General features: G+C 41.8%; 2 protein-coding genes and 1 long non-coding RNA gene across 5 annotated transcripts in view; 2 read left to right on the top strand and 1 right to left on the bottom strand.

Moving 5' to 3' along the window:
- The window catches only part of LOC146972593 (uncharacterized), a 117,968-nt gene that overhangs the window by 30,650 nt on the left and 59,936 nt on the right, over positions 1–27,382 (bottom strand). The gene's annotated exons all lie outside the window — the stretch shown is intronic.
- LOC146972597 (uncharacterized) lies at positions 608–9,308 on the top strand. Its single transcript, XM_085802018.1, has 9 exons — positions 608–1,105; positions 2,266–2,378; positions 2,489–2,592; positions 3,356–3,530; positions 3,632–3,740; positions 5,260–5,345; positions 6,162–6,232; positions 6,699–7,530; positions 8,933–9,308. The coding sequence occupies exons 1-9, from the start codon at positions 608–610 to the stop codon at positions 9,306–9,308; spliced, it is 2,364 nt and encodes a 787-aa protein (XP_085658144.1).
- Positions 10,297–27,382, top strand: part of LOC146972595 (aldehyde dehydrogenase, mitochondrial-like) — a 43,939-nt gene continuing 26,853 nt past the window's right edge. For all 3 annotated transcript variants that reach the window (XM_085803007.1, XM_085803009.1, XM_085803008.1), the window contains exons 1-10: positions 10,297–10,464; positions 13,007–13,111; positions 13,492–13,632; positions 14,392–14,471; positions 14,816–14,927; positions 17,496–17,624; positions 19,245–19,358; positions 20,605–20,707; positions 23,202–23,386; positions 24,476–24,640. In XM_085803007.1, the coding sequence (XP_085659133.1) occupies positions 10,348–10,464; positions 13,007–13,111; positions 13,492–13,632; positions 14,392–14,471; positions 14,816–14,927; positions 17,496–17,624; positions 19,245–19,358; positions 20,605–20,707; positions 23,202–23,386; positions 24,476–24,640 (1,251 nt within the window). In that variant the 5' untranslated portion in view covers positions 10,297–10,347. The remainder of the gene's footprint in view (positions 10,465–13,006; positions 13,112–13,491; positions 13,633–14,391; positions 14,472–14,815; positions 14,928–17,495; positions 17,625–19,244; positions 19,359–20,604; positions 20,708–23,201; positions 23,387–24,475; positions 24,641–27,382) is intronic.

Below are 27,382 nucleotides of genomic sequence, written 5' to 3'. Positions count from 1 at the left end.
TACTCTGAAGTCTTGCATCTTTAGGAAGCTATGACTTGAAATACAGTAGTTTTTTTATTTTATTAGATTTACCAGGCACATTAGGTGCATTTGCACAAAGTATCGGTATCGGATCGGTATCGCCGATACCAGCCTGAATTTTACTCAGTATCGGATCGGAAAGGAAATTTGTGGTATCGAACATCATGGCGCTACTTTTTCCAGTAAGGAGGGTTACGTTAACTTACTGTTTCCCCGGCTGTTACCATTACTGGCAATAAAATCCGCCATAACTTGACTCAAGAAGTCCCATCACAAAATAATACACCAGTTAAAGTTTAGGCTAGGCACTGTTGCTATGGTTGCTACATATTTTTTCTAGTCCATCAACTAGTCTGAAAAAAAAAGCCGTTTATCTGGAAGTAGGCCTCTTCCTCCGCGGAGGGATACGGAGTGAGTTGGTTAGCAAGTTACTTTTTGTGGAAAAGTGCCCAACATTTACCTGTGCTGTGTGGTCCAATCAGCTGGCAGCAGGTGTGTTAATGGCGCCAAAGAGGAGGAGGAGGAACCTTCACTTCACTCTGGACGGATCGATACTCCGAGTCCAGCTGCCTCCGCTCATCCCGTCATGTCGCCGCCGCTGCTCCTGTGGCTTCTCTGGACGTTGCTCCGCAGCACAGTCGGGGGTCCGGTAACGGTTCAGCGCGCGGCATGGTCACAGCCGGGGTTACACGCGGTCCCGGTCCCGGTAAAACAGGACGGAGCCACACGCGCCTCATTTTACCGGCTGCCCATGTTCCAGCACGCGCTGGGCCCGCTCGTGGCACCGGAGCTGTTCCGCCCGGTTCCCCGGAACCAGCCCCGGGTCCCCGCCGGTCTCACCGCGCTGCTGCTGCCGCCGGCGGGACAACACCACCACCACCACCGGGGGGTCCAGGGGACGTCTGCACGCGCCGTGGAGGCCTACTGCGGATACGACAAACTGTCTGTGCGCGTGGACCGCTTCCAGCTGCGCGCGTGGACCGTTCCGTCCTTGTTCAGTCTGGGCACGTGCGAACCCAGCCTCGTCACACCTAGGTACCTGTACTTCCACTACAGACTGACGGAGTGTGGAGGAGAGGCTCAGGTAGGGTATTCCATAGTTAAAGGGACATTGTGTAACTTCTCCTGTTATCTATTCACGAAAATCGATTATTTCGTTCAAAAGTCTGTTTTTCATTAATCAGTAATCCCCCCCCATCAACAAACTGAAGTGTTCCGGTAATAAGCTCTGAATTTGCCGTCCATATTATTCATATCTACATGGAGCTGGATGCTGCATTCACCTGCAGTCGGGCAGACGGCAGTCGGTAACAAACCAGATGTCATTTTAGTCACAGAAGTCGAGAGAAAGCCGGTAAAACGTGGGTCAGGTAAACAATACGACATCTGCCATGCCCCATGACAACATATTGTCACATGTATTGTTTTGCCTTGCAGCGGCTGTCTGCCCTCTGCCCAATTTCACGTGAATGCAGCATGAAAAATACGATTTGAGTTGGTTGCAGTATACAACCACAACGCTATGGGAGTAATTCCTACACAATGTTCCTTTAAATCACGATATGGTAATATATCGATTCAGTGGACAATTTTGATGTTTGTTAAAATATCACCAAGTTCAATATAAGAGGATATTATCTTCTTATTCACGTCCATTCATATCAAATCACAAATGGAAACTAAAATATAATTTGACTTTTTTATTTATTTCTGAGCTCAACCAGGATGTTAAACAGGAGAATTTCAAAATAAAGTCATAGTCAGAGCCCATTTTATTGTTATTCATAGCAGCTACATGTACTGTCTGGAACGAAATTACAAAAACACAAGGCAGTAAGACACAAGAAACTCGGTAAAGACAGACTAATATTCCCAATAAATATCAAAAAAGAAAGAGGTGAAAAAAAACTGATACCTAAAAAATCATTCATATTTGCACATAAAACTTCCTTTCTATAAGTCCACCTAAGAATTTAAAAGCCTGATGGCTGTAAGGGTAGAAGCTGTTCCTGAACATGAAAGGCATGTCTTACATATAAATGATAAAGGATCAATAATAACTTCTTCTCTTGTAAACACACCAATGGCAGCCACAGATCTTGGCCAACAACCATCTGCTCTTGATCACAGAGGAAACATGTAACACGGATATGGATAATGAAATACTGCTTGATTCCAACAGTTTTTTTATATGTGGATTGCTTTCAAATTAAATTAATATTAAATCTACTTCCTGTCTTCCAGGTTGTTGGGGGTCAGCTGGTGTATTCCTACTCACTGTGTTACACTCCACCTCCACAAGGCTATGTCATCCGAGTCGTACCTCTAAACCTTCCCATCCACTGCCGTTACAACAGGTAAGTTATCACCTCTCGACGACGACTACCATCAACTGTCTCCCGTCAGGTTTTTCAGCAGCTTTTACTTTGCTCTTTATGCTTCATCAGACTTTTTTTTCCTGTCCCAGGTTTCATTACTCGTACAAAGTCGGCTACAGTCCACAAGTTCAGCACACGACCTTCATGAAGACCATCAGGAGTAAACTCAGCTTCAGCCTGACTGTCTGCAACGGTAACACACCCACACCTCCACCTTAACTGAATAATCTGACAGGGTCTATTTCAAAACTGGCTTCATGTAATATTTATTTAGAACATGTAAAACAAAATAAGGCACAATTTCCGTTTGTTCCTTCGTATGTAAATAAAATTACATAAACAAGTTGAAGAAAAAAAAGTTGGAAACAGAAACACAAATAGGATAATCATACAGTTTCAAAAAGGAGTGAGAAGAAGCTGTGCTCATTGAATTCCAGCACTTTTCCACAAATCATAAATAAATCATCACTTGTCGCACTTCCTTAATTGCCCTTCAAAAAGAGAAAATGAAAAAAAAATAGACGGTAAATAAAAACCTTTTTTTAAAGTAAGTATTTATGTCTTTTTACTTTTATTTGCTCCATGTTTGGACGTTGCTCATTCTTTAAGCTGCTCCATAGTTTCACACCACATATAGACATGCAAGAACTTTTCCTTGTAGTTCTTACTTTTGCTTTCGTGAAGTAAAACAATCCCCTTAAATTATATTTTCCTTCCCTCTAACTAATGTATTTTTTTTTTTCGCTTTGAACATGATTTGTGCTGTTTAATACTCTATTTCATCCCTGAGTTTTAGTATCTATGATTGTAAAAACAATAGACGTGTATGATCCCTGTAGCCAGCTCTATTTGAAATCTAATGAAAGTCTAAAATCTAATATTTGAAATTCAAGTTCCAATATCTCATCAGCCAAGACAAAGTATAAATGCAGGTGTTTGTGTGTGTGTGTTTCCAGCCCAGTGGGAGCCCCTCCCTCCAGGCCACTGGTTCTCCTTAGGGGAGCCTGTGAACTTTGTGGCCCAGACGGGGGCTCTGTTGGCCGGGGAGAGGCTGTATGTGGACTCCTGCTATGCCACCAGCGCCGCAGATCCAAACAGTTCGCCCAGAGTGGATATTATCGCCAAGGATGGGTGAGTCATTTGTGTTAAAGAATGCAGTCGTGTTGCCATACAGCAGCAACAGTTGCCATAAAACTGGTTTGACACCTCTCGTGTGTTGACGGTTTGTGCAGCTGCATGATGGACAGCAGGCGGCACGGCAGCAGCTCCAGGTTCCTGTGGGCGGGCGGCAGCGTGCTGCGCTTCTCTGTCGATGCCTTTCTCTTCAAAGCAGTCTCACAGGTGAATTATCAACACATTTTTTATATCCTCCAAAACCTAAAGGCTGTCGTTGCCTTGAAGTTTCTTTATTTTGCTATTCATTTTATTTCATTTTTATTTAGCTAGAGTCCAAATAATTTCTCTATTCTCTTCCTGGGCTCCCCATAAACTTACAGGCAATATTTTAAAGCAGAAGTAAGCGATCCGGTCGTTTTGGCTAACTTCCTGTCAGCCGATGGAGTTAGCAGTCCCCGCCCTCGTCCCTACGTCACCACATTCACGCGCATCCCTTGGCTGCACACACACAGAGAGGACCGCCCCTTTATGCCGTTCTCTCTCCTCATTGGATAAAGGTTGTAGGATACAAGGAAAGTTTTCTCCTCGGCTTACAGCAGAGCAGAGTGACTGACAGACCCGTGTTTCAGACCAAACACTCTATATAAGTGATTGCTGTCGGAAGATATAACTATTTAAGACTTATATTAACACAAATATTCTGCTTACTTCTGCTCTAATGACAATAAGACTTGCAATAGAGAACAAAAACCCTACAATTCACAAAAAATAACAAACTGGAAAACTTATTCAAAATAATTAATCCCTCAGTGTGAAAAACTGAGTGTCACCAGCGTATAGGACGCACAACAGACAGAGGGGAGAGTCTTTATAGGTGTCTGAACTCCAGCTGGAGTAGCTCATTATGTGTGTGTGTGTGTGTAAGACCGGTAAAACCAGTATCTCAGTTATCTGGGATAAATTAACTCCACCAATTACTCCAAAAATAAAAAAAACTTACCTGCCTAGTTCAAACAAGTAGCAGAGATTTGAATGTTTAATCAACACCTGGTGCATTTGTCTATTGGGGGAAAAAGATTCTAGTTGTTAGTGAACCAGGATGGTTTTTGTTTAGAAAAGGTTTCTTACTTGATTTTATTCATTACGTTTAATTTTAACTTGCATATTTACAATTTTAACAAACTGAAGATGTTAGTTCTTCTTTTGGTCTTGCACTCATGCATATTTATTGTTGTTCTAAAGCACTTTTTACTTTGCTATGTTATGGGAAAAGTCTATTGTAGCTATAGTGGCGAGAGCTGCTGTTAGTCAATAAATGATTAAAGTTGCTTTGATTATCTCCAGGTCAGACACATTTTGACGTTCAGTGTTTGACTCCTGTAGCCAAACCTTCTCCACCTCAGACACAGTGACCTCCAGTGGAGATGAAGTGAAACCTGGAGCTGCTTCAAAGCAAACTATATTTAACCTCCACTAAAACCTTGTCTGCCTCCAGTTTCTGCTCCTGGTTTAATAATCATTAAACCGAAACAGGGCGAGGGCGATTAGTCAGAGAGTCGGCATCCACAGTGTTTTTCAGTTTCTCAGTCAATCTCGTTTATCTCGTCTGACAGTAGAGCAGGAGATGAGTGGACATTTTCTTTATCAAGCAGTTTTGTTTGTTTCACTTTTTATTCATATTTTTTCCATAATATTTCCATATTATTTTACATTTCTTTGCATGTGTGTGTGTGTTTATGTTCAGGTCCTGTTCCTCCACTGTTCGATGTCAGTTGGTCTCTCTCCTTCCTTCACTGCAAAGTCCTGTAATTACAACCCGTCTGCCGGCAGGTAAGACACAAAGTTGCTGAGTCAGCCTTCCCAAGTCAAGAAAACAAAATACACTGAAATTGGCCCATTGCCATAATCTCTATAGTCATAGCAGTAGGTTCGTTACCTTCAATTGTCGGTGCAAGCAATTTTTAGAACGGCGGAGCAGAGCCGTGAGCTGCTCAGAGCTACGCTACGGAGGCTCATGGGATTTTTTGGTTTCCCTCATCAAACTCATCAAATACACAATCCAACAACTCCAAAACGCTCTGGTGGACAAGTTGTGACCTGCACATTCACCACGCTATGAGATAATAACAGAACGTTACCAGACAGAGTTGTTTTTGAGACGAATGCAGACACTGTGTGCCGAAAATCTGCCCAGACAAGAAAGCGCATCAGCGGTTTGGCATGAATTTACCTCGAAAACAACTCTGTCTGGCAACGTTCTGTTATTATCTCATAGCGTGGTGAATGTTCAGGTCAGAACTTGTCCACGAAAGCGTTTTGGAGTTGTTGGAGGGAAACCAAGAAATCCCATTACCCTCCGTAGCGTAGCTCTGAGCAGCTCGCGGCTCTGCTCCGCCATTCTAAAAACAGCTTGCACCGACAATTAAAGGTAACGAACCTACTGCTATGACTATAGGGATTATGGCAATGGGCCAATTTGCCAAAATGTTGAACCTATCCCTTTTTAAGATTTTAGTCAACAGAAATCTGGGTATGAAGTAATCAGAGAAACGAGCCGACGCCATTACAACAGACTGATTAAACACGTTGTGTTTTTTCAATATTTGTACTAAAGGTGAGGACGGCTTTGTTCTTTTGTATGTGTAGGTGGGAGGAGCTGGCTGCCTCGCCCTCAGTCTGCTCCTGCTGTGACTCCATGTGCTCCGACACACAGGACTGTAAGTTCTGGTCTAAACCACATCAGGCGACAATTAAAGAGGCAAACACAGGACAGAAATAATAAAAAGATTGATTGATTGATATCTTTATTTCGATCATGTAAACGACAATGTAAAAAAATAAGTAGGAAATGAAGGAAAAAGGAAAAAAAAAGAAAAGGAAATAAGTGAACAGCAAAAATGTATACACAAAAAAGTAACATCTCATAAGCAACGCAGTTTACATGAGCGAAAAGGAGTAGGAATAAGTATAAACTTATCTAATCCTACCCCTATAATTTAGTAAAAGATGTAAACAGTAACACTGATTATTATCTGCAGAGGATCATATTCATACTGTTCTTCACAATACATATTCTGGGACTGTTATTCCCACTCCATGCATCTGTTTACGGGAAGATGTAGATTAAATTATTGTATAAAAGCACCTTTTTCAGACTTCTTAATCTCTCTCTTTTCTCCTCAGCTGTGAAGAGCACTGTGAGCAGCCCAGGTTGGCTCGTCGGACAGAGAGGTGGTGAGGAGACAGCAAGGATGAGACCGAGGATGAGGGCGATGTCTTTTCAATCAGAGGAGGGACGAGAGGGGCTGGAGCAGGGGCTGGAGCAGGGGCTGGAGCAGGAGCAGGAACAACGACTGGACGACGAGTATTTCAAGAAAGCACAGACCTTTCCACAGGGAACAGAGATAAAACCTGAGGAGGAAAGAGAAGATTCGGAAAGAGAAGGAGAGGAGAGGAGGCAAGGTGCTGCGGTCAGCCAGAAAGAGGAAGAGGAGGAGGAGGATGACATTGACATTATCACACCAGAGCAGATCGGACCTGGAGGAAATGAGACGGCTTGGACCAGAGAGGAGGAGGAGGAGGAGGAGCGTGAATACAAAACTGGAACAAACTCTTCCACAACAAACTCCTCCAGCTTTATTGATCATGATCAGACAAATACCTCCACAGCTGTAATCTCCATCCCTCACATCTGTCCTGAAGGTGGTGACGATGACGATGAGATGAGCTGCAGAGACGCTGGGAGAACCAGTGCTACGAGTCTAAACGGCTCTAATGTCGAAGCCTCGTCTGGTTCTGTTCAGGATTCAGGCGTCCAACCGGTTCTGGAGACGGAGACGTTAGCAGCTGGGACGCAGTCTAACACCAGAGAGTCTGAGTTTGACCCCCGTGGTTTTCTGGATGTCGGGACGTCGGACCGGAGCCAGGTGGTGGAGTCCGAGGAGGAGCTGAACCGGCTCCTGAAGTCAGAACCGTTCAAGTTCCTACAGAAATCAGTGGACACCAGGACGCTAAGGCAAGTTATTATTACACGGCTCTATTGAATGCTGCTCTCTGATTGGTTATTTCTGTATAATGATGACCGTCGTCAAGTATAGACCGTTTCAGAGAGTATAAACAAATACAGGTGTTACCAAGGATACTAATTAAGGCTCCATTCAATTTAGTGTACCAGAGCGTTTTCTAATGAGCCACACCTGTCTTTGTTTATACTCTCTGAAAAGGTCTATAACAGACCGTTGCTAGGGACGCCGCTCTGATCATCAGCGCAGCACAGAAAAGAGAAACTATGCAGGTTATTTACCTTATGTTTCATTTTTACCGTCATTAAACGGCTTCGGACTAATATTGATGTTGGATAAATGACTTGTAGCTTGCTACAAGGACAGTGGAGGCTCCTTCCATCAGAGCCTCTGACCCGGTGTCACAGCTCTCCTCTCGTCTCGGTGGCACCGCGACTCCGTGACACAAACGCATCCCGGTAAACAGTAGCCTAAAGTTAATCTCTTGTTTATGACAGATACGACTACACACAATACACACATCGTAACACGTGTATGGTAATCCATCGATCCACTGATTGATTATCAAAGGCTTCAAATGCACAAACGGGAGGAGGCTCAGCAAAACAGCGGACGTGACCAGTCTTGCAGATTCGCTAAATGATGCAATTATAAATCGAAGAAAGTCGTATTTTGATCAACATTATGTTTCAAATTAATGATTTCACTCGTAAACCGTGTAATAAAGTGGGATAATGTACAGTTGGTCGGTTGTTATGGAGAAATAAACCCCTTACTTAAAGCAGAAGTAAGCGATCCGGTCGTTCTGGCTAATGCTGCGTTCCAGGCAGGCTTTTGAAACCGTAAATTACAGCTTCACGTCACAACTTACGACTTTGTAGCGTTCCAGGCAACCCACTCGTGTTTTTCCGACCTGTTTTGCCTGTGAAAGTCACTATAACGGCCACTCGTAACTTCCGCCCAGTTAACTCGTACCAGATCGAACTGGTACGACTTCACAGGTCGGAAAAACACGAGTTACGAGTTACCTTGAACGCACCATTAACGTCTTGTCAGCCGATGGAGTTAGCAGCCCCCGCCCTCGTCATGGATCTATTGGTCCTCGTCCCTACGTCACCACATTCAGGCGCATCCCTTGGCTGCACACACAGCCCTGCATGCCGTTCTCTCTCCTCATTGGATAAAACTTGTAGGATACGAGAAAAGTTTTCTCCTCGGCTCAGAGCAGAGCAGAGTGACTGACAGACCCGTGTTTCAGTCCAAACACTCTCTGTAAGTGATTGCTGTTGGAAGATATAACTGTTTAAGACTTATATTAACACAAAAATATCGCTTACTTCTGCTTTAACAAAGTAAAGATGATCCTGTTGTTGATGATGATCTGATGCTTCACAGTCCACAGATCAGATGGTTGGAGTCGGACCGGACCCCTCACCCACCCGGGCTCTGGGACTTCGTCTCCGGCTCCGACTCTGGAGTTGTTGAAGAAGAAGAAAGTGGCGGCGAAGCTCTTCATCTGAGTCCATTAACTGGAGCAGTGAAGAAGAAGACGCACAGTGCAGGAGCAGCACAGGGACGATTCTCACAGGGGGCCGTGATGGCGAGGCCTCGCGGCGTCAGCAGACCTGAGCACCACGAACGCACCGTTCACTCCGCGGTGGTGACGGTGACCTCTGCCCTGCAGGACTCGGGGAGCGGCCCGGTGGTCGACGACGGGGAGTGGGCCGAGGTGGAGCCAGGAGAGAGGTCGGGCTTCGTGGTCTGGAGCTGAGACACAAACTTGATGGACAATGGGATGTTCTCGCATCCACTCTGATCAACGGCCTACCAATAAATAAAACTGTGATGAATCTGATCTGATTTCCTGCTTGTTGACTGGTGTTTGCACACAAATATTTAAAAAAAACACGATTAGATCAGTTTAATTCAGGTGTTGTCGTATTAAAATTCTTTTTCTGACATTTAAACTTTGGCCACAAAATTATTTAACTTAAGGGTTGTAACAATCCATAGATCTATCTTTATGATCAACCAGTCAGTGGTCCAAAATAAAAAACATCAATAAGACATTGAACAACATGATTTCTAAGATGTGCGTTTACAAGACTAAGGAAAAGAAATAACAAAAAAGAAACGAGAATAACAATGTGAGGGTCTTATTCCAGGATGTTTGTCATGTAAAACAAGGATGAGTTAATTCTTCCAAGTTTGAGACACTAGCCTAAATAAGATTAAAGTTCACACTAAAATCCTGCTAAGCAAACGGAAATTTGCTCAATAAATCAAAATGTGGCAAAAAAAAAAAGAAAGAAAAGTTTTTCCTTTAAATGTCTAGATGAGCTCAAGAATAGAAATGTCTGATTATATTTTAGTATCTTTTTATTATCTGGTATGAATGGAAGCGATTGTGTTCATGATCTAATCTCATATCGATCACTGATTTCTAACTGGATGGACAGACTAACTTTGTGATAAGAAACTTGTAATCATTATCCATTAAATCGATATAATATAGTATCTTGATGAAAACCTGTGGTTTACAGCTCTGGTTTAATGGTATTTTCAAACCAGTTTTCCTAAATAAACCAGAAAATGAACTGTAAACGAGTTAAGTTAGCCTGCTAAAGATACAGCTCTGTGGTTGTACTGTTGTCGCCTAGCAACACAGAACTCTCTGGGACGTAAAAAGAACGTAGCGTGATGACGTCGTAGAGAATGTGGGCGGAGACTCCACTACCTCTGGCAGCGCGTCGAGCTTCGCCTGATCCACACGCAGACTGACCGTGTGCTGTGCAGGAGGAAGAGGCATCATGCTCCGCACCGTGCTCCCCCGGGCCCTGCCCGCACTCAGCCGACTGTCGGCGTGTCGCTTCTCCGCCGCCGCCATCCCAGCACCGAGCACCGAGCCCGAGATCCACTACAACAAGGTAACTAGGCTACAGCGTTAGTTTACTGCGATGCTCTCAGGTGCATGACATGCTGCTGCTGCTGCTGCTGCTGCTGCTGGAAACGGGCCAAGTGCGAAATCAACAAGTGTCTCTGTGTGTGTGTTGGATCACAAGAGTTCACAAGTCCTTGTCACTGTCAATGAGGAAACTTGTGGTGCGTTCACGGTCAGCTTGCAGCCTGCAGGCGTGTTTACATTGAGGGATCCGGATTCCTCTTGTTGTGAAATCCTTCCCCGGGGGAGATAAAGTTTCACGTGGTTGTGGTCTGAGGTTATATAATCATTTACACTGAGTTCCTGTGATTTTATTTAACTTTTTGTTGAAACATGGAATAATGTAATGTAGCCTAATGGTCAATAAAGAGGTGCGTCCACACACAGGTGAGCTACCTTTGCACTATGACAAAGTTTATTTCCCATCAGGTAGTGATAAGAAAAAAATAGTGAACCCCTGCCCTGCATCTTTAAATATGGTCCAGTAATAAACAAATATAATCTGCTTCAACTATTAACACATAAATGATGAATTTGCTTGTATTAAATTTTATAAACGTTCACACTAAGTTGGATAAAGTATAGAAACCAACCTCTCAGATAACGACTTAAACAGAGTCACTAATGAGAGTCAGGAGGTAGCAGGACATGTGAAGTTCTGTCAATGTATAGGCTAGATGAGCTAAAGGTTAGTGATACTCTGACCCATGCCTTTGCAAAAAACAAACAAACATCTGCATGCATCTGGGAAGAGGAGGAAGTGTAGGCTCATTATGACGTTGGGGCTTCATCAAGGGGGAGAATGGATTTGTAACTTCATCCTACAGTACAGGATCGTGTCAGGATGTCTGTTCTCCAGCTTCAGTTTTTCTTGTGTAATCACTTTTTACTTGATGATGAAATATGTATTTCCTGGTTTGAGAGGTCGTTCGCCTTCTGTTGTACCGAGCAAAAACACAATCAGTGTTTTTATGTTGGTGGGCTGACATGAAATATTATAATTTCGTGTTTACTAAATTATCTTTTTTATAAAAATACAATAATAGAATATATAATCTTCACTTATTTTTGTATTGTTTCTGAATTGTTGTGGGTTGTTGTTGTTGTGGTTTTGCAGCCGCATCTTAACAGGATGTGGTGGATGATGACAACACTTTATTTAAAAATAACTACAACTCTGATGTCCTTTATCTTATAACAAGAGCTGCACATTTACAGTTACAAAATGATCAAACTTTATCGATCTGCAGGAGGAGTAAATGCCACTGTGACGACCACACCCGGCTCCTCCTATTTTTGTGTCTCACTCTGCTCTGTTTAGGTCTCTGGGCACTTGAAAATAAGAATGTTGTTCTTAATTTTCTTGCCTGGGTAAATAAAGGTTAGATAAAATAATAAATAAAGGTCTCTGGGAGAGTTGAGGGGTGGAGTCAGAGTTACCTGGCCAACCGGGTGTGGCCTCTGACAGAAATAAATAAAATAAATAAAAGGCCTGACTGCTCAAACTCACCACTTCAGCTTTTATCTTTTGTTTGGTTTGCTGCTCACCATCCAACACACACACCACACACACGTCCAAGCATCCATGTCCAAGCATACACTACTGATCCTTCTCTTACTTCCACACCACATATAATACATTCGCAAGTATTTCAGTTGCTTTTTGTTAAATAAGTGGTCATGTCAGGGCCTAAAGCTGTGCATGTTGTCTGCCTTGAGCCGGGTCATGACAGCCACAGACAGATGAGGAAATAAATGATTGTTATTCATGTTTTTTTCTCCTGGGAAAATAGAAAATCTTTATAAGTTTATATATAACAGTCAAACAAAAGATATTTAGTAGGGCTGCAACTAACGATTATTTTCATATCGATTAATCTGTAGATTATGTAGTTAAACGATTAATCGATTAGTTGTTTGGTCAATAAATTGTTAAAAAATGTTGAAAAATGTCAACCAGTGTTTCTCAAAACACCAGATGACGTCCGCAAATGTCTTGTTTTGTCCACAAACCAAAGAGAGACTCAGTTTATTGTCATAAAGGAACAAAGAAACCAGAAATATTCACATTTAAGAAGCAGAAATCAGAGAATTTTGCCTTTTTTTTTCTTCAAAAAACGACCCAAACCGATTATCCGATGAATTTAATAATCGATTATTGTTCGATTAATTGATTAATTGTTGCTGTTCTAACATTTAGTCAAACAAACTATAGTTTTTAAGCAATCCATATTTGTTCTCTCATCATATTTATTCTTATGCTAAAGTGCTTTTATTATTGTTATTGTAATTTTTTTGTTATTGCTGGTGCACAAAGCATTTTACTGCACATTGTACTTGTATGATTGTGTACGTTTACAGCCTCACTACATCCCCTCTCTCCACAAGCCGGTCTCTAAATGATTCAAGGGTGTGAGTCTGATTTCCGTGATGCACCTGAATGCACCGTGTGTGTGTGTGTGTCTGTTCAGTGTCGTGCTCCAGATGTGTTTAAACTTTCTCAAGTGGTTTGTCTTTCTATTTTCCAGCTGTTCATCAACAACAAGTGGCAGGACGCGACGAGCGGGAAATCCTTCCCCACCATCAACCCGGCGACCGGCGAGGTCATCTGTCAGGTCGCAGAGGCCGATGCGGTGAGAGAGGGGAGGGGGCATCTGGGGGGTATCTGGGGGGTAACATTGATCAGAAGTGGTATTAATGGATGAAGACGATCATACTGTTCCTTTAAAAACCTGTGTCGTTGTGACTCAGTTTTCAGTTTAATTTATTGACAAGGGACAATGTACATTAATAAAACATTGTAAAAAACAAATGTAAATGCACCCGAGTTAGCCAAAAAAGCTAATTTTCATCGCCAGTCCCTCTTAAACCTTAAAAAAAGCAACAATGAGGTAAAATACCAAAGACATATTAATAAATATACATTTGTAAGACAATACACACATTTGCGATAGCACCAAAGGACCAAGGACACATTCAATTCACGTTAATAAATATACATTTGTGTCTCCAGGCCGACGTGGACAAGGCAGTGAAGGCAGCACGCGACGCCTTCAGGTTGGGGTCACCATGGCGACGGATGGACGCCTCTCATCGCGGCCTGCTGCTCAACCGACTGGCCGACGCCATCGAGAGGGACTCCGCTTACCTCGCCGTGAGTCATCATTAACAAAAACTCACTCAGTCAGAGATCAGCCAATCAGGCTCCTTCTTAATCGTATGACGTTATTAAAGGAATAGTTCAACATTTTGGCAAACTGGCCCATTGCCATAATCCCTATAGTCATAGCAGTAGGTTCGTTACCTTTAATTGTCGGTGCAAGCTATTTTTAGAACGGCGGAGCAGAGCCGCGAGCTGCTCAGAGCTACGCTACGGAGGCTAATGGGATTTCTTGGTTTCCCTCATCAAACTCATCAAATACACAATCCAACAACTCCACAACGTTCTGGTGGACAAGTTGTGACCTGCACATTCACCACGCTATGAGATAATAACAGAACGTTACCAGACAGAGTTGTAAATTCATGCAAAACCGCTGATGCGCGTTTCTGTCGGGGACAGTTTTTCATCAAACAGTCTCTGAATTTCCCTCTAAAACAACTCTGTCTGGTAACGTTCTGTTATTATCTCATAGCGTGGTGAATGTGCAGGTCACAACTTGTCCACCAGAGCGTTTTGGAGTTGTTGGATTGTGTATTTGATGAGTTTGATGAGGGAAACCAAGAAATCCCATGAGCCTCCGTAGCGTAGCACTGAGCAGCTTGCACCGACAATTAAAGGTAACGAACCTACTGCTAAAACGATAGGGATTATGGCAATTGGCCAGTTTGCCAAAATGTTGAACTATCCCTTTAATGTTATTGATATTGTTTCTGTAACTTTATGTGTAAACTATTGTTGTTGTTGCCTCAGGAGCTGGAGACTCTGGACAACGGGAAGCCGTACGCCATCTCCTACACCGTGGATCTGCCCAACGTGGTCAAATGTCTCAGGTAAGGTGTCACCATGGTTACACTGAAGGTTATTATTATTATTATTAGCTGTGACCCAGTTCAGGGGCCAAGTCCTTCAGAGTTGTCATAACAACACGTGCTGCCTGCAATGAATCCTGGGATACGTTGTCGGGGCAGGAAAACAAAGGACACACCCTGGAATAATAAACCAAAGCTCATTAGACCGGTTTAATTCCCTCATTAATGAGCTGTGAGTTTGTTTTTTTGTATTTTTGGATCATTTTCGATCAATATTTAAACTGTTATGTCTGATTGTTCCTGAATGCATCTTGTAGCCTATTCTGGTGTTTTAAAGCAGCTGTGTTGTGTTGTGTTGCGTTCAGGTACTACGCAGGCTGGGCGGACAAATGGGAGGGAAAGACCATCCCCATCGATGGAGATTATTTCTGCTACACCAGACATGAACCCATCGGAGTGTGTGGACAGATCATACCGGTGAGCGTCATGTGTGTGTGTGTGTGTGTGTGTGTTTCTTAATTACTACACAAAGGATTTAGACCGATAAAACTTTTATCAGATCCATAGAGGCAGAGACAGAGAAGCTAGATCGCTCAGATGTGCCCGGGGGATTTCAAAATAAAAGCACATCTCACAAAATTTAATATGTATATTAAATTTATGTTTAATATGTGCTTTTATTTTGAAATCCAGACATTGATACATGTCTGATCAATTTTTTTCGTCCTTAGATAAATACTGCTGAGACTCGATCGTTTAAGCATTAGTGTTATCGTGTTATTAGCATTAGCATTATCGTTATTAACCCCTCATTAAAGCTCGTCGCCTTGCTTCAGCGTTAAAGCCGATCACTGTATGTTGTGGGAAAGTGGGAATTTCAAAATAAAGGCGCAACTTACAAAATGTTCGACCCTCATAAATGAATTCACTTAGCAGAGGAATTAAATAGAATAAAATAGAATAATAAATATTTTATTTTCTACCATTTGCATGCAAAGGGCTGGAATTTGTGTTTGCATTCATGTGCAGAAAATGAGGTAGTTAAGTTTAATTTAATTTAATTTAATGAATCAGACTGCGCAATGAGTCAGTATTTTATGTTTTTATTTTTTTATTTTTTTATTTAAATGAAATAAAACTCAGACTGGAGCAGCTCTACAGACCAGTTAGTGAAACCAGCTCCTGTGTAATCGGATCATACAGGTCACATCTGTCAGCTGGATGGATGTTACTGTATGTTGGCGAAGGAGAAAAGATTTATTTCAACATATTTCAACAACAACAAACATGTTTTTTTGTATTTTTTTTCATGTTGCCACTGAGTTACAGTTAAAAACAAAAGTGTTATCTCTTCCACATGTTGCACTGGGCTCATTGTTTTCGGGCAGCGAGCCACTGATATCAAGAGTTCAGGAGGAGGACGAGGTCGTTTAAGGTCGTGTGTCATTTTAAACCAGGGAGTGTGGGAAACGGTCCAGTTCACAAAGATAGAAGAGGGAGTGGAGTCGCCGCGGCAACAGGAGGGAGAGAGAGAGAGAGAGAAAAGAAACATGGTGGTTTAATAAAAACAGTGACAGTGTGTCAGTTGAAATAATAAAAAATAAACAAACTTTTAAAGACTCAGTAGAAACAAAAACACCACACAACAGTTACAGGAAGTTACTTTAACTCTGAATCGAAACTAACAAAGTTGTGTATATATAAGTACTTGAAAGCAGCACTTCAGTTTAGAGTATAAAAGTCTATCTAAAGTAATATTCTGTTTATATTGGATGAATTGCTTCCACTTGGTAAAACCATAATATTCATTCATGTCTCCCACAGCTTCTTTAATATCTAAAATTCAAAGACGTTTTCAAGCACCAAACTCCACATGTTTACATATTTTCATTTTATTTGGTTTAAGAGACTTTTTATCCTGAAAGAATCAATCCAACATATTTAAAGTATTTATTCTTCTACTTCTTCTTTATCTGCTCCTTCTTCTACTCCTTATCATTCTTCTTCTTGAATACTCTTTTTTCTACACCTTCTTTTTCTTCTTCTACTCCTTTCTTTACTTCTCGTACTTTTTCTTGTCCTCCTCCTTCTTCTACTCATTTTCCTTCCTCTTCCACTCTTTTCCTTTTCTACTCCTTTTCTTTTTTCTTCTCCTCCTCCTCCTCCTCCTCCACCTTCTCCTCCTTTTTCGTCCTCTTCTCCTCTTTTCTTTCTTCTTCTTCTCCTCCTTTTCCATCCCCTTCTACTCCTTCATTTTCTACTCCTTTTCTTTTTTCTTCTCCTCCTTTTCCTTCCTCTTATACTCCTTCATTTTCTACTCCTTTTCTTTTTTCTTCTCCTCCTTCTCCTCCTTTTCCTTCCCCTTCTACTCCTTCATTTTCTGCTCCTTTTCTTTCTTTCTTCTCCTCCTTTTCCTTCCCCTTTTACTCCTTCATTTTCTGCTCCTTTTCTTTCTTTCTTCTCCTCCTTTTCCTTCCCCTTCTACTCCTTCATTTTCTGCTCCTTTTCTTTCTTTCTTCTCCTCCTTTTCCTTCCCCTTCTACTCCTTCATTTTCTACTCCCTTTCTTTCTTTCTTCTCCTCCTTCTCCTCCTTTTCCTTCCCCTTCCACTCCTTCTTTGTCTACTCCTTGTCTTTCTTTTTCTTCTTCTCCTCCTTTTCCTTCCTCTTATACTCCTTATTTTTCTACTCATTTTCCTTCCCCTTCTACTCCTTTGTTTTCTACTCCTTTTCTTTCTTTCTTCTCCTCCTCCTTCTACTCTTTTCCTTCCTCTTATACTCCTTATTTTTCTACTCATTTTCCTTCCCCTTCTCCTCCTCCTTCTTCTCTTCCTCTTTCTTCTAGTTAAGGCGCTTAACTAAAAAACAGCGTTACGTAACCGACTCAAACTGATCTGAAATCTGAATCACTGACCTTTTATTTTGAAGGAGCGATAATGCAGCAGCTCGGGGGGGGGGGGGGAATGTGTCCCAGTGGAGTAGAAGTGAAAGTTTCCAGATGAAAGTGCAGAAACAAAGTAAAACAAAGCCTTTTTTATTTCTGCAGTGGAACTTCCCTCTGCTGATGCAGGCCTGGAAGCTGGGACCGGCTCTGGCCACGGGCAACACGGTGGTGATGAAGGTGGCGGAGCAGACGCCGCTCACCGCGCTCTACGTGGCCAGTCTCATCGCAGAGGTACAGTACGTACGAGCCGCTCGGGCGTTCACGAATCAATAAAGATCTGTGATACAAAATCAAAAGGAGTGACACATTAGGGGTGGGAGAAAAAAATCGATTCACATAAGTATCGCAATGTTTTTTTTTAGATTTTTTTAATATATATATTGTGCAATGTGCATTTCTTCGCCTTTTTTACATACAGAGAGTCCAGGTTTTAAAAAGGGTTTAAGTTCACTTTATAATTGAGTATGTTAAAGCAGAAGTAAGCGATATTTTTGTGTTAAACCAACACTAAGGAACTTTTCAACCTTCATAAAATATTTTCATAACTTTTGTGATGATACATCGACTTACAACAAGTTGAATGACACCTCTGTCGTGGCCTGAGGGGGTCTGTATCTCTTTCTCTGGCACTAAGCAGCTTTGAGGAGCATGGTAGGAACCCTGCTCTCACTTAAGTTTCACTTTCACTTTTGCGAGTCACAACAAGGAGGGAACAGGCAAAACGGTGGATTATGTTTGTGTTTTCACTTTGAAATGATCCACTGGAAACAGAAACTTAGTTTTGATGTCTTCTGTTAATTTTAATGTAGGATATTTACAAGGCTTCACGCTAGTGTTCATGGGAAATGGAGTCTTCCTTCAGGCAAAACACTACCGCTTTGGTCCACAGGCGCCGCCAAACTCAACCAAAACTGAAAGTTCTTTAGTACTGCTTTAATATAAGTCTTAAATAGTTATATCTTCCGACAGCAATCACTTACATAGAGTGTTTGGACCGAAACACGGGTCTGTCAGTCACTCTGCTCTGCTCTGAGCCGAGGAGAAAACATTTATCGTATCCTACAAGTTTTATCCAATGAGGAGAGAGAACGGCATGAAGGGCTGTGTGTGCAGCCAAGGGATGTGCCTGAATGTGGTGACGTAGGGACGAGGACTGTTATGGTGCGTTCAAGGCAGCCCGTAACTCGTGTTTTTCCGACCTGTGAAGTGGTACCAGTTCGATCTGGTACGAGTTCACGGGTCGGAAGTTACGAGTGGCCGTTATAGTGACTTTCACCGGTAAAACAGGTCGGAAAAACACGAGTGGGTTGCCTGGAACGCTACAAAGTCGTAAGTTGTGACTTGAAGCTGTAATTTACGGTTTCAAAAGCCTGCCTGGAACGCAGCATTAGCCAAAACGACCGGATCGCTTACTTCTGCTTTAATTTATAGGCTCCTATACAGTGTTTGTGTGCAGATAAATGTTAAAATGTAGCAGTTTACCTCTATATCTATATCTCATTTTGTCAGAAAGGTTTCAGAAGCCTGTTTTTTCTATACTCTTTTATTTTTGCCTCTTTTATGCAGTCCAGGCTTTTGAAAAGAGAGTAAACATATACTGTATATTGCTGCTGAATAAATCTTAAAAACTGACTTACATGTGATGTGTATTTTGGTTCCTGGAATAGTCTGTAGACAATCATAATCATTCAACTGTTTCAAATGCAGACTAAAAATCGAGAAAAACGCCAATATCGTAGAATTGCAATTTACGGTAAATCGAATCAGCATCCAAAAAATCGTAGAAGAATCGAATCGGGAGAAAAGCATATCGTCCCAGACCTATGACACATGTTGTGTTTGTGTTTGCAGGTGGGGTTCCCTGAAGGCGTCGTGAACATCCTGCCCGGCATGGGGCCGTCCGCTGGAGCCGCCATCGCAAAGCACATGGACGTCGACAAGGTTGCCTTCACTGGCTCCACGGAGGTAGGAAATCAGACGACTGAGTCAGACTGGAGGAGGAAAAAAAATACACAGAAATAATCACAACTAAAGAAGATTTTCTGATTCTGTTTGGCTTTGCATTCGAGGTCCCTGAACGCACCATCAGTCGGTCTGTTGACACGACCTGTTGTAACCTGGTTACCGTCGTATCTGTTTACAGGTGAACGGTCCACAGGCCGCGCTCACTTTAACTTTTACAGCTCAGTTCAGAGGTCAGAGTTCGTTTTTGTTCCACAGAGTCCGCGCCTCGACGCCTCGACGCCTCGACGCCTCGGTCCGTGTCCCTGAAGGAGCCGGCGTTTCTCTCTGCAGCTTCAGTTGTGCAACGAGTCATAGTCATAGTCACATGTGCCTATGTTAACCTTTAGGGCCCTATTTTAACAGTTCTTGAATATTTTTGCTTTATATAGGCTACCACAAAAAAAAATCTTTACCATACACATGTTTTTTATCACAGCTTCACCTATATCAGGGGCCACAAATAGTGCAATTTGGTCTCAACTGGGCCGGACCAGTAAAATAATAATATTGTAACCTATAAATAAGAAGAACTTTGAATTTTTCCCTTTGTTTTAGTTCATTATTAAGATGTTTATAGTTAATCAACTCTCCTTTTACAAAACATATTATGAACAACCTGAATTTCAGCAAAAAAAATTATACCTCTTCTGTCTTCTATGTAATTTTCACACATGGCAAATTCAACCAGCGGGCCGGATCGGACCCTCTGCTGGGCCGGTTTTGGCCCACGGGCCGCATGTTTGACACCCCTGGCCTATATGATCTGACAATTTTCTTTTTTTTTACTTTTACCTACTGATATTTTATCAACATATTGGGCCCAAAAATAGACAAAATAACCATGTGGAGTAGTAGTAACAGGGGATTAGACCAATTTTTTCTGTTTTGTAAAATGACAAAGAAATGACGAATATATTGGAAGAAATGCATCCCACTTTTACGCTTGGATAAATATGTTTGTAAGATCAAATTAAAACGATCATATCTCTGGTTTTACATGATCTATCAACGTCAAACAAAAAACTGGGAGAGAGTTTTAAATCTGCACTTTCCAGTGAAGTTGACAGCAGCTCCAGGTGACCGAGTGTTTTTGTCTCTTTACACAAGTGTGAGAGAGATGGAAAAGAAAAAGAGGCACTGACTTGTTTTTAAATATCCAGTATGATATTGAACTGAACTGATTGAATAACTTGTGTGTGTGTCTCAGGTGGGTCACCTGATCCAGCAGGCGTCCGGCACCAGTAATCTGAAGAAGGTCACTCTGGAGCTGGGAGGGAAGAGCCCCAACATCGTCCTGTCTGACGCCAACAGTACGTTTCCTCTGTCTCTGTCTCCCTTTGTGTCTGTGTTACGTATATAAAATACATTCAGCTGTGTGGTGTGTGGTGGTAACTTGACTGAATCATTTAAAACTCAAAATCTTCTGCAAATCACACATAGAGATCAGTAGGTGCAGAAAAATGAAGAATGAAAACCTGCAGTTCCTCGAACGACCACTAGGAGTCTTGGCTCCAAAAACAAATTAAACCCGATCAACTTGCATAGAAATAAACATGTTTACAGCCGGATTTCCTCCTTCATGATGACTGTGTTAGAGCGGATTTTGATTTAAAACTTTCCTTGTTTCATATTTTATTTTATTATAAGTCGTCTTAGCTCCATTTACACACGGCTGTCCTTCGATGCTACGTTCACTGATTTTACGCAGGTCTGTGTCACATGCATCCGTAGGAAAGTAGGAAAGGTGTGCACATATTTACTGTAGAGATCAGTAAGTGCAGAAAAATTAAGAATTTTTTAAGAAGTGCAGTTCCTAAAAACGGCCACTAGGAGTTTTGTCTCCAAAAGCAAATTAATCTTGACCAATTTGCATAGAAATAAACATGTTTACAGCCTGATTTGGCCTCTGCAGCTGATTTTCTCCTTCATGATGACTGTGTTTGAGTGGATTTTGATATAAACGTTCCTGTTTTATATTTTTTTAAAAGCTTAAAGGCGCAGAAAAATGAAGAATAAAAAAAAAAGTGCAGTTCCTATAACGGCCACTAGGAGTTTTGGGCCCCAAAAGCAAATTATCCAATTGAAATAATCATGTTTACAGCCTGATTTAGCCTCTGCAGCTGATTTTCTCCTTCATGAGTAGATTTTGATTAAAAAACTTTCCTGTTTTATATTTTATTTAAAGGCTTAAAGTTCAGTAAAATACGGAAGCCGAGAACGGCCAGGTCCGTATACATTTTTTTTATTACCGTTTTCTCGTGATAACGACTTATTATTTCGTTATCTCGAGATAACAAAGTCCGTTTTCTCGTGATAACGAATTAATTTATTTCGTTATCTCGAGATAACAAAGACCGTTTTCTCGTGATAACGAAATAATCATAGAATGTGTCGTTGACATGGTTGCCTAGCAACAGGAGGCTACTGTTCAGCTCGAGCATGGGGCAGTTAACTTTTCTACTCTAGCCTACTCACTGGTGTGATTATTGTCCACACCAGCTGTCAACAATAACTTACCAGTAAGTTACACTTAATGTTAGTTTGTATAACGTCACTGTGCTGGGTTTATTTAAGGGGCTACCGGCCGGTGGTCCCATCTATCCTGTTTCAGCTAAGCTAACGTTAGCTACTGGCTGCTGTCAGAAATCACAACCTTATCTCGAACCATCAGACACCTGTTGCCTGCGACCACTGACATGTAGGCTAATGTTAATTTGGCAAGACAGCAGTGTTCATGAGCTTTATCTGAGCAGCAACTAGCTAACATTACCTTAGCTGAAGCTGCCATAACGTAGCCAACTCTCATGTGTTTATGCTAACCTGTAGCCCCTTAAATAAACCCAGCTCAGTAAACAAACTAACGTTAAGTGTAACTTACCGGGTACTTCATTGTTGACAGCTCCTCAGAGCAGACTAACGTTAGTGGCAGCTCTTGAAGGCTGAAATCAGGATGATGTGATCACATTAATCAGCTCACTGATTTGAGTTCTACACATGGTTTTGGGCAATTATCCCACGAAAAACATCTCTTCTGTTACGTTAGATCTGTAGATGTGTAGTGTTTCCAACAGACTCGCTTTAGTAGCCTCCTGCTACGAACACACAGCGGCTAACCAGCTGCTACCATGGATGTATTATATAAACCGTCTTTGATTATATTAACCCCGTAAACAGAAGCGATTGCACCGGGGAAACATGTTGCTAGGCAACCATGTCAACGACACATTCTATGATTATTTCGTTATCACGAGAAAACGGTCTTTGTTATCTCGAGATAACGAAATAAATTAATTCGTTATCACGAGAAAACGGACTTTGTTATCTCGAGATAACGAAATAATAAGTCGTTATCACGAGAAAACGATGATAAAAAAAATATTATGGACGTGGCCGTTCTCGGCTTCCGTAGTAAAACCTTTGAGCAGCAGGTGATTGTGATTGATTGAGTGTGTGTTTAGCTCAAACCAGCATGCATCAAAGTCTTCTTAGCTCCATTTACCCAACCCAAAGTCCTTTGATGCTACGTTCACGTTCATTTACAGTCACAGTCCTGCTTCATCCTGCAACTTGAGTTCAATGCACTTGACTTATTACTACAGCAGAGTGTGTGTGTGTGTGCAGAGGGTGCAGCTGCGTGTCCTAACACTGTTATCTGCCGCACCTGTGAACACACCTCACACTCACACACCCTGACCTCATGTCCACACTTGATATTAAACCTCCATGACTCAGAGGTTATTATTACTGTATTATTATTATTATTATTATTATTGAGTATTTTCTGTCTGTGTCTCCGTGGGTTAGTGGAAGACGCCGTGGAGCAGTCGCACTTCGCTCTGTTCTTCAACCAGGGTCAGTGCTGCTGCGCCGGCTCTCGTACGTACGTCCAGGCCGACATCTACGACGAGTTCCTGGAGCGCAGCGTGGAGCGGGCCAAGAGACGAGTGGTCGGAGATCCGTTCAACCTGAACACCGAGCAGGGGCCTCAGGTAACACACACACACATAAACACACACACAAACACATAAACACACTACGTTCAGACTGCAGGCGAAAGTGGCCCAAATCAGTGTGAACACTCAAATCTAACCCAGATCAGATTTTTTTCCAATGCGACCCCAGTGTGAGCAGCTGAGGCGGATTTGATGCAACTTTTACGTCACTTTACAATGTTTATACTCTAGGTTTTGTTTGAAGAAGCAGCAGCAGGACCACACACACACACAGAGCAATAAAAAAAATGGTTGATAATGTGAGGAGCAGCGGCGTGTGTTTACCGACAACAGAACAGCTGAAGGAGAGGAAATTATAAATAAAAAAGGACACGTGGTGTTAAACTTTGGGTTGTAATAACCCTGTTGACTGTGTGTTTTTATCACGTACCTGTGTTTACTCTACAGTAGCTTCCTGGGTAGACCTTACTAGTAGACTGTCGAGCTTGGGACTGTTTCCATCAACAAAGACAAAAAATGCGTGGAAAGCATGGATTTTAGGGGGAAAAAATTATTTTGGAAGGGGAAAAAAGCAGTTATGTTCATATTGATGCTTCTTTTTCCCCATCCAAAATCTTTTTTTTCCATTTGTAGTCATATTTTGAGCAGTATATAGAGGCCAAAGTTGCGGTTAGGGCTGTTTAACTGCAGTATAGTGCAACTAGCAAGAGGTAAATTCATGCAAAACCGAAAAAAAAACAACTCTAAAACGACTCTGTCTGGTAACGTTCTGTTATTATCTCATAGCGTGGTGAATGTGCAGGTCACAACTTGTCCACCAGAGCGTTGTGGAGTTGTTGGATTGTGTATTTAATGAGTTTGATGAGGGAAACCAAGAAATCCCATCAGCCTCCGTAGTGTAGCTCTGAGCAGCTCGCGGCTCTGCTCCGCCGTTCTAAAAGTAACTTGCACCGACAATTAAAGGTAATGAACCTACTGCTATGACTATAGGGATTATGGCAATGGGCCAATTTGCCAAAATGTTGAACTATCCCTTTTAAGGACAAACATTTACAATGATTGGAAAACAAAACTTTAAAGCAAGGAAATCGAACATATTAACATCGATCGATTGATCCCCGTCAGGTCGACCAGGAGCAGTTCAATAAGATCCTGGGCTACATCAGCAGCGGCAAGAGAGAGGGAGCGAAGCTGATGTGTGGCGGCGGCGTGGCTGCAGACCGAGGATACTTCATCCAGCCGACCGTGTTCGGAGACGTCCAGGACGACATGACCATCGCCAGGGAGGAGGTGGGACACACACGGACATACACACCGTTCAATATATATTGATCAGTTTAAGACTGATATGTCTCCTCTTTATCAATTAATTTACTGTGTCCTAATAACTTTGAAAACAAGATGTGGAAAAAGAGGTTGCCATAATTATGTGATAGAGAATTAATATAAAGAATTAAAAAATACGGTAACACTTTATAATAAGTACACATTATTAAGCATTAGTTAAGCTTTAAATACTGAATTCATCATTTACTGTATAACACATGAATACTCATTAGTATGTAGTTTATAAACACAGTTAAAATGTGTTGCTCATCATTGATAAGCACTAACTGTATTTATAAACTACATACTAATGAGTATTCATGTGTTATAATGAAGAATTAAGTATTTATTCGTGCTTATTAATTATTTTTTAAAGTTTTTTATTAATGCTTAATAGTGTGTACTTATTATAAAGGGTTACCAAAAATACGTTGATAATTTATCGAATCAAAATTAAGATTATGAAAAACAAACAAACCTTAAAAATAACCCACTGGTGTTCATCATCAACATGTTTCACACTGAGTGAGTTTCTCTTTGTGTTTAGTGACTTTTAGGTCAAAGTCTATGGAGGTTATTTTCTATCATAAATCAAGAGCATATTATGTTGATTTGAGAGCATTACTTTTTGATTTGACGTTCAGAAAACTCTGCTCTCATATTCAAATTTACTCTGCTCGCGCTCAAACTATGTGCTCGATGTTTAAACCTGTGCTCTCGGATTCAAAGTTGCCCTGCTCGTGCTCAAACTTTGCTTTCGCATTCAAGTTTGCCCTGCTCGTGCTCAAACTGTGTGCTCGCACTTGGTCACAGCTGCCTGCGCAGAGTGTTTCCTCTTGCGCGGAGGAAAGTCCTGCTCTCGGATCTCTGCTCTGCTCACGGAGTTTCTGTCAACTGTCAACCAATAGAAGACCGGCTACTGTTGACCAATCAGATCATCCCTACTTCTATGCTTCTTTGTGGGTGCGTTCACTGTAATTCAAGGAGCGTCACATACGGGCGGGCACTCTTTCTACCGGGTTTATCTATTTCCGCCCCACAGGCTGTTAAATGTGGCGGCTCCCTTTATGTTTTAACAACTTTTGGAATAAAATATCAGTTAATTAATACACAAGCGCCCGTGCTTTTCATTACAATAGGTAGCTATATAAACATAAACTAGCAGTAGTAGCGGATGGGTGCCTTATGTATGTTTTTTTTTTTTTATCCACGTTCATCGGTATATATGTTTTATAGTCTAAATGCCAAGAATCACTTGTAAGTGCTGTGATGGAACAGTGGTTAAGGCAGATGACAGTAGCTCTTTTTGTTGATCATGGGACCGCTGGTTCGAATCCCGGCCCTGCCGGCACCCTCATGTTATGCTATTTGATTTTTATGATTTTTTTTTTTCATTGAAACGCTTAACAAGAGATGGTGGGTTACCATGCGTGATTAAAAACATGATGAAATGAAAATTAAAAAAATATGCCATGATGATAATAATTTTGGTGCGTGACACCCGGGGGTCAAAGCCAGGGGGCGCACTACTTTGGATCAGTGCAACGCAAGTGTGTGTTTTGAAAGCGAGGCTGATTTATGCATGGCCACATTAGGCTTAGCATTAGCTTCCCTGACACTACAAATTGTAGCCTATATTGAAACGATATGGAAGCATAGACTGTAAAAAGATGAAAGAGGTACAATATAGTAGGTATCTGGCAACATGAAACAATAAACTTACTTGAGTACTTCGGTCGGCCATGGTGACTGTCTCCCCGCTCACTCAGTCTCTTTCTTCTTGGGAAAGCACTGATTATTACTATTATCATCATGGCATATTTTTTTAATTTTCATTTCATCATGTTTTTAATCACGCATGGTAACCCACCATCTCTTGTTAAGCGTTTCAATGAAAAAAAAAAATCATAAAAATCAAATAGCATAACATGAGGGTGCCGGCAGGGCCGGGATTCGAACCAGCGGTCCCATGATCAACAAAAAGAGCTACTGTCATCTGCCTTAACCACTGTTCCATCACAGCACTTACAAGTGATTCTTGGCATTTAGACTATAAAACATATATACCGATGAACGTGGATAAAAAAAAAAAAACATACATAAGGCACCCATCCGCTACTACTGCTAGTTTATGTTTATATAGCTACCTATTGTAATGAAAAGCACGGGCGCTTGTGTATTAATTAACTGATATTTTATTCCAAAAGTTGTTAAAACATAAAGGGAGCCGCCACATTTAACAGCCTGTGGGGCGGAAATAGATAAACCCGGTAGAAAGAGTGCCCGCCCGTATGTGACGCTCCTTGAATTACAGTGAACGCACCCACAAAGAAGCATAGAAGTAGGGATGATCTGATTGGTCAACAGTAGCCGGTCTTCTATTGGTTGACAGTTGACAGAAACTCCGTGAGCAGAGCAGAGATCCGAGAGCAGGACTTTCCTCCGCGCAAGAGGAAACACTCTGCGCAGGCAGCTGTGACCAAGTGCGAGCACACAGTTTGAGCACGAGCAGGGCAAACTTGAATGCGAAAGCAAAGTTTGAGCACGAGCAGGGCAACTTTGAATCCGAGAGCACAGGTTTAAACATCGAGCACATAGTTTGAGCGCGAGCAGAGTAAATTTGAATATGAGAGCAGAGTTTTCTGAACGTCAAATCAAAAAGTAATGCTCTCAAATCAACATAATATGCTCTTGATTTATGATAGA

This window comes from Trachurus japonicus, chromosome 16 (assembly GCF_045865225.1).
Source record: "Trachurus japonicus isolate A0001 chromosome 16, Traja_1.0".
Lineage (NCBI taxonomy): Eukaryota > Metazoa > Chordata > Actinopteri > Carangiformes > Carangidae > Trachurus > Trachurus japonicus.
Note: the sequence above shows the minus strand (reverse complement) of the source record. Positions and strands in the feature narration are given on the sequence as shown.

Coding starts and splice junctions, on each gene's coding strand:
- LOC146972597 (XM_085802018.1), top strand. CDS start 608: ATGTCGCCGCCGCTGCTCCTGTGGCTTCTCTGGACGTTGCTCCGCAGC. Junction 5,346..6,161: donor TACAACCCGTCTGCCGGCAG/GTAAGACACAAA, acceptor TTGTATGTGTAG/GTGGGAGGAGCTGGCTGCCT. Junction 6,233..6,698: donor GTGCTCCGACACACAGGACT/GTAAGTTCTGGT, acceptor TTTTCTCCTCAG/CTGTGAAGAGCACTGTGAGC.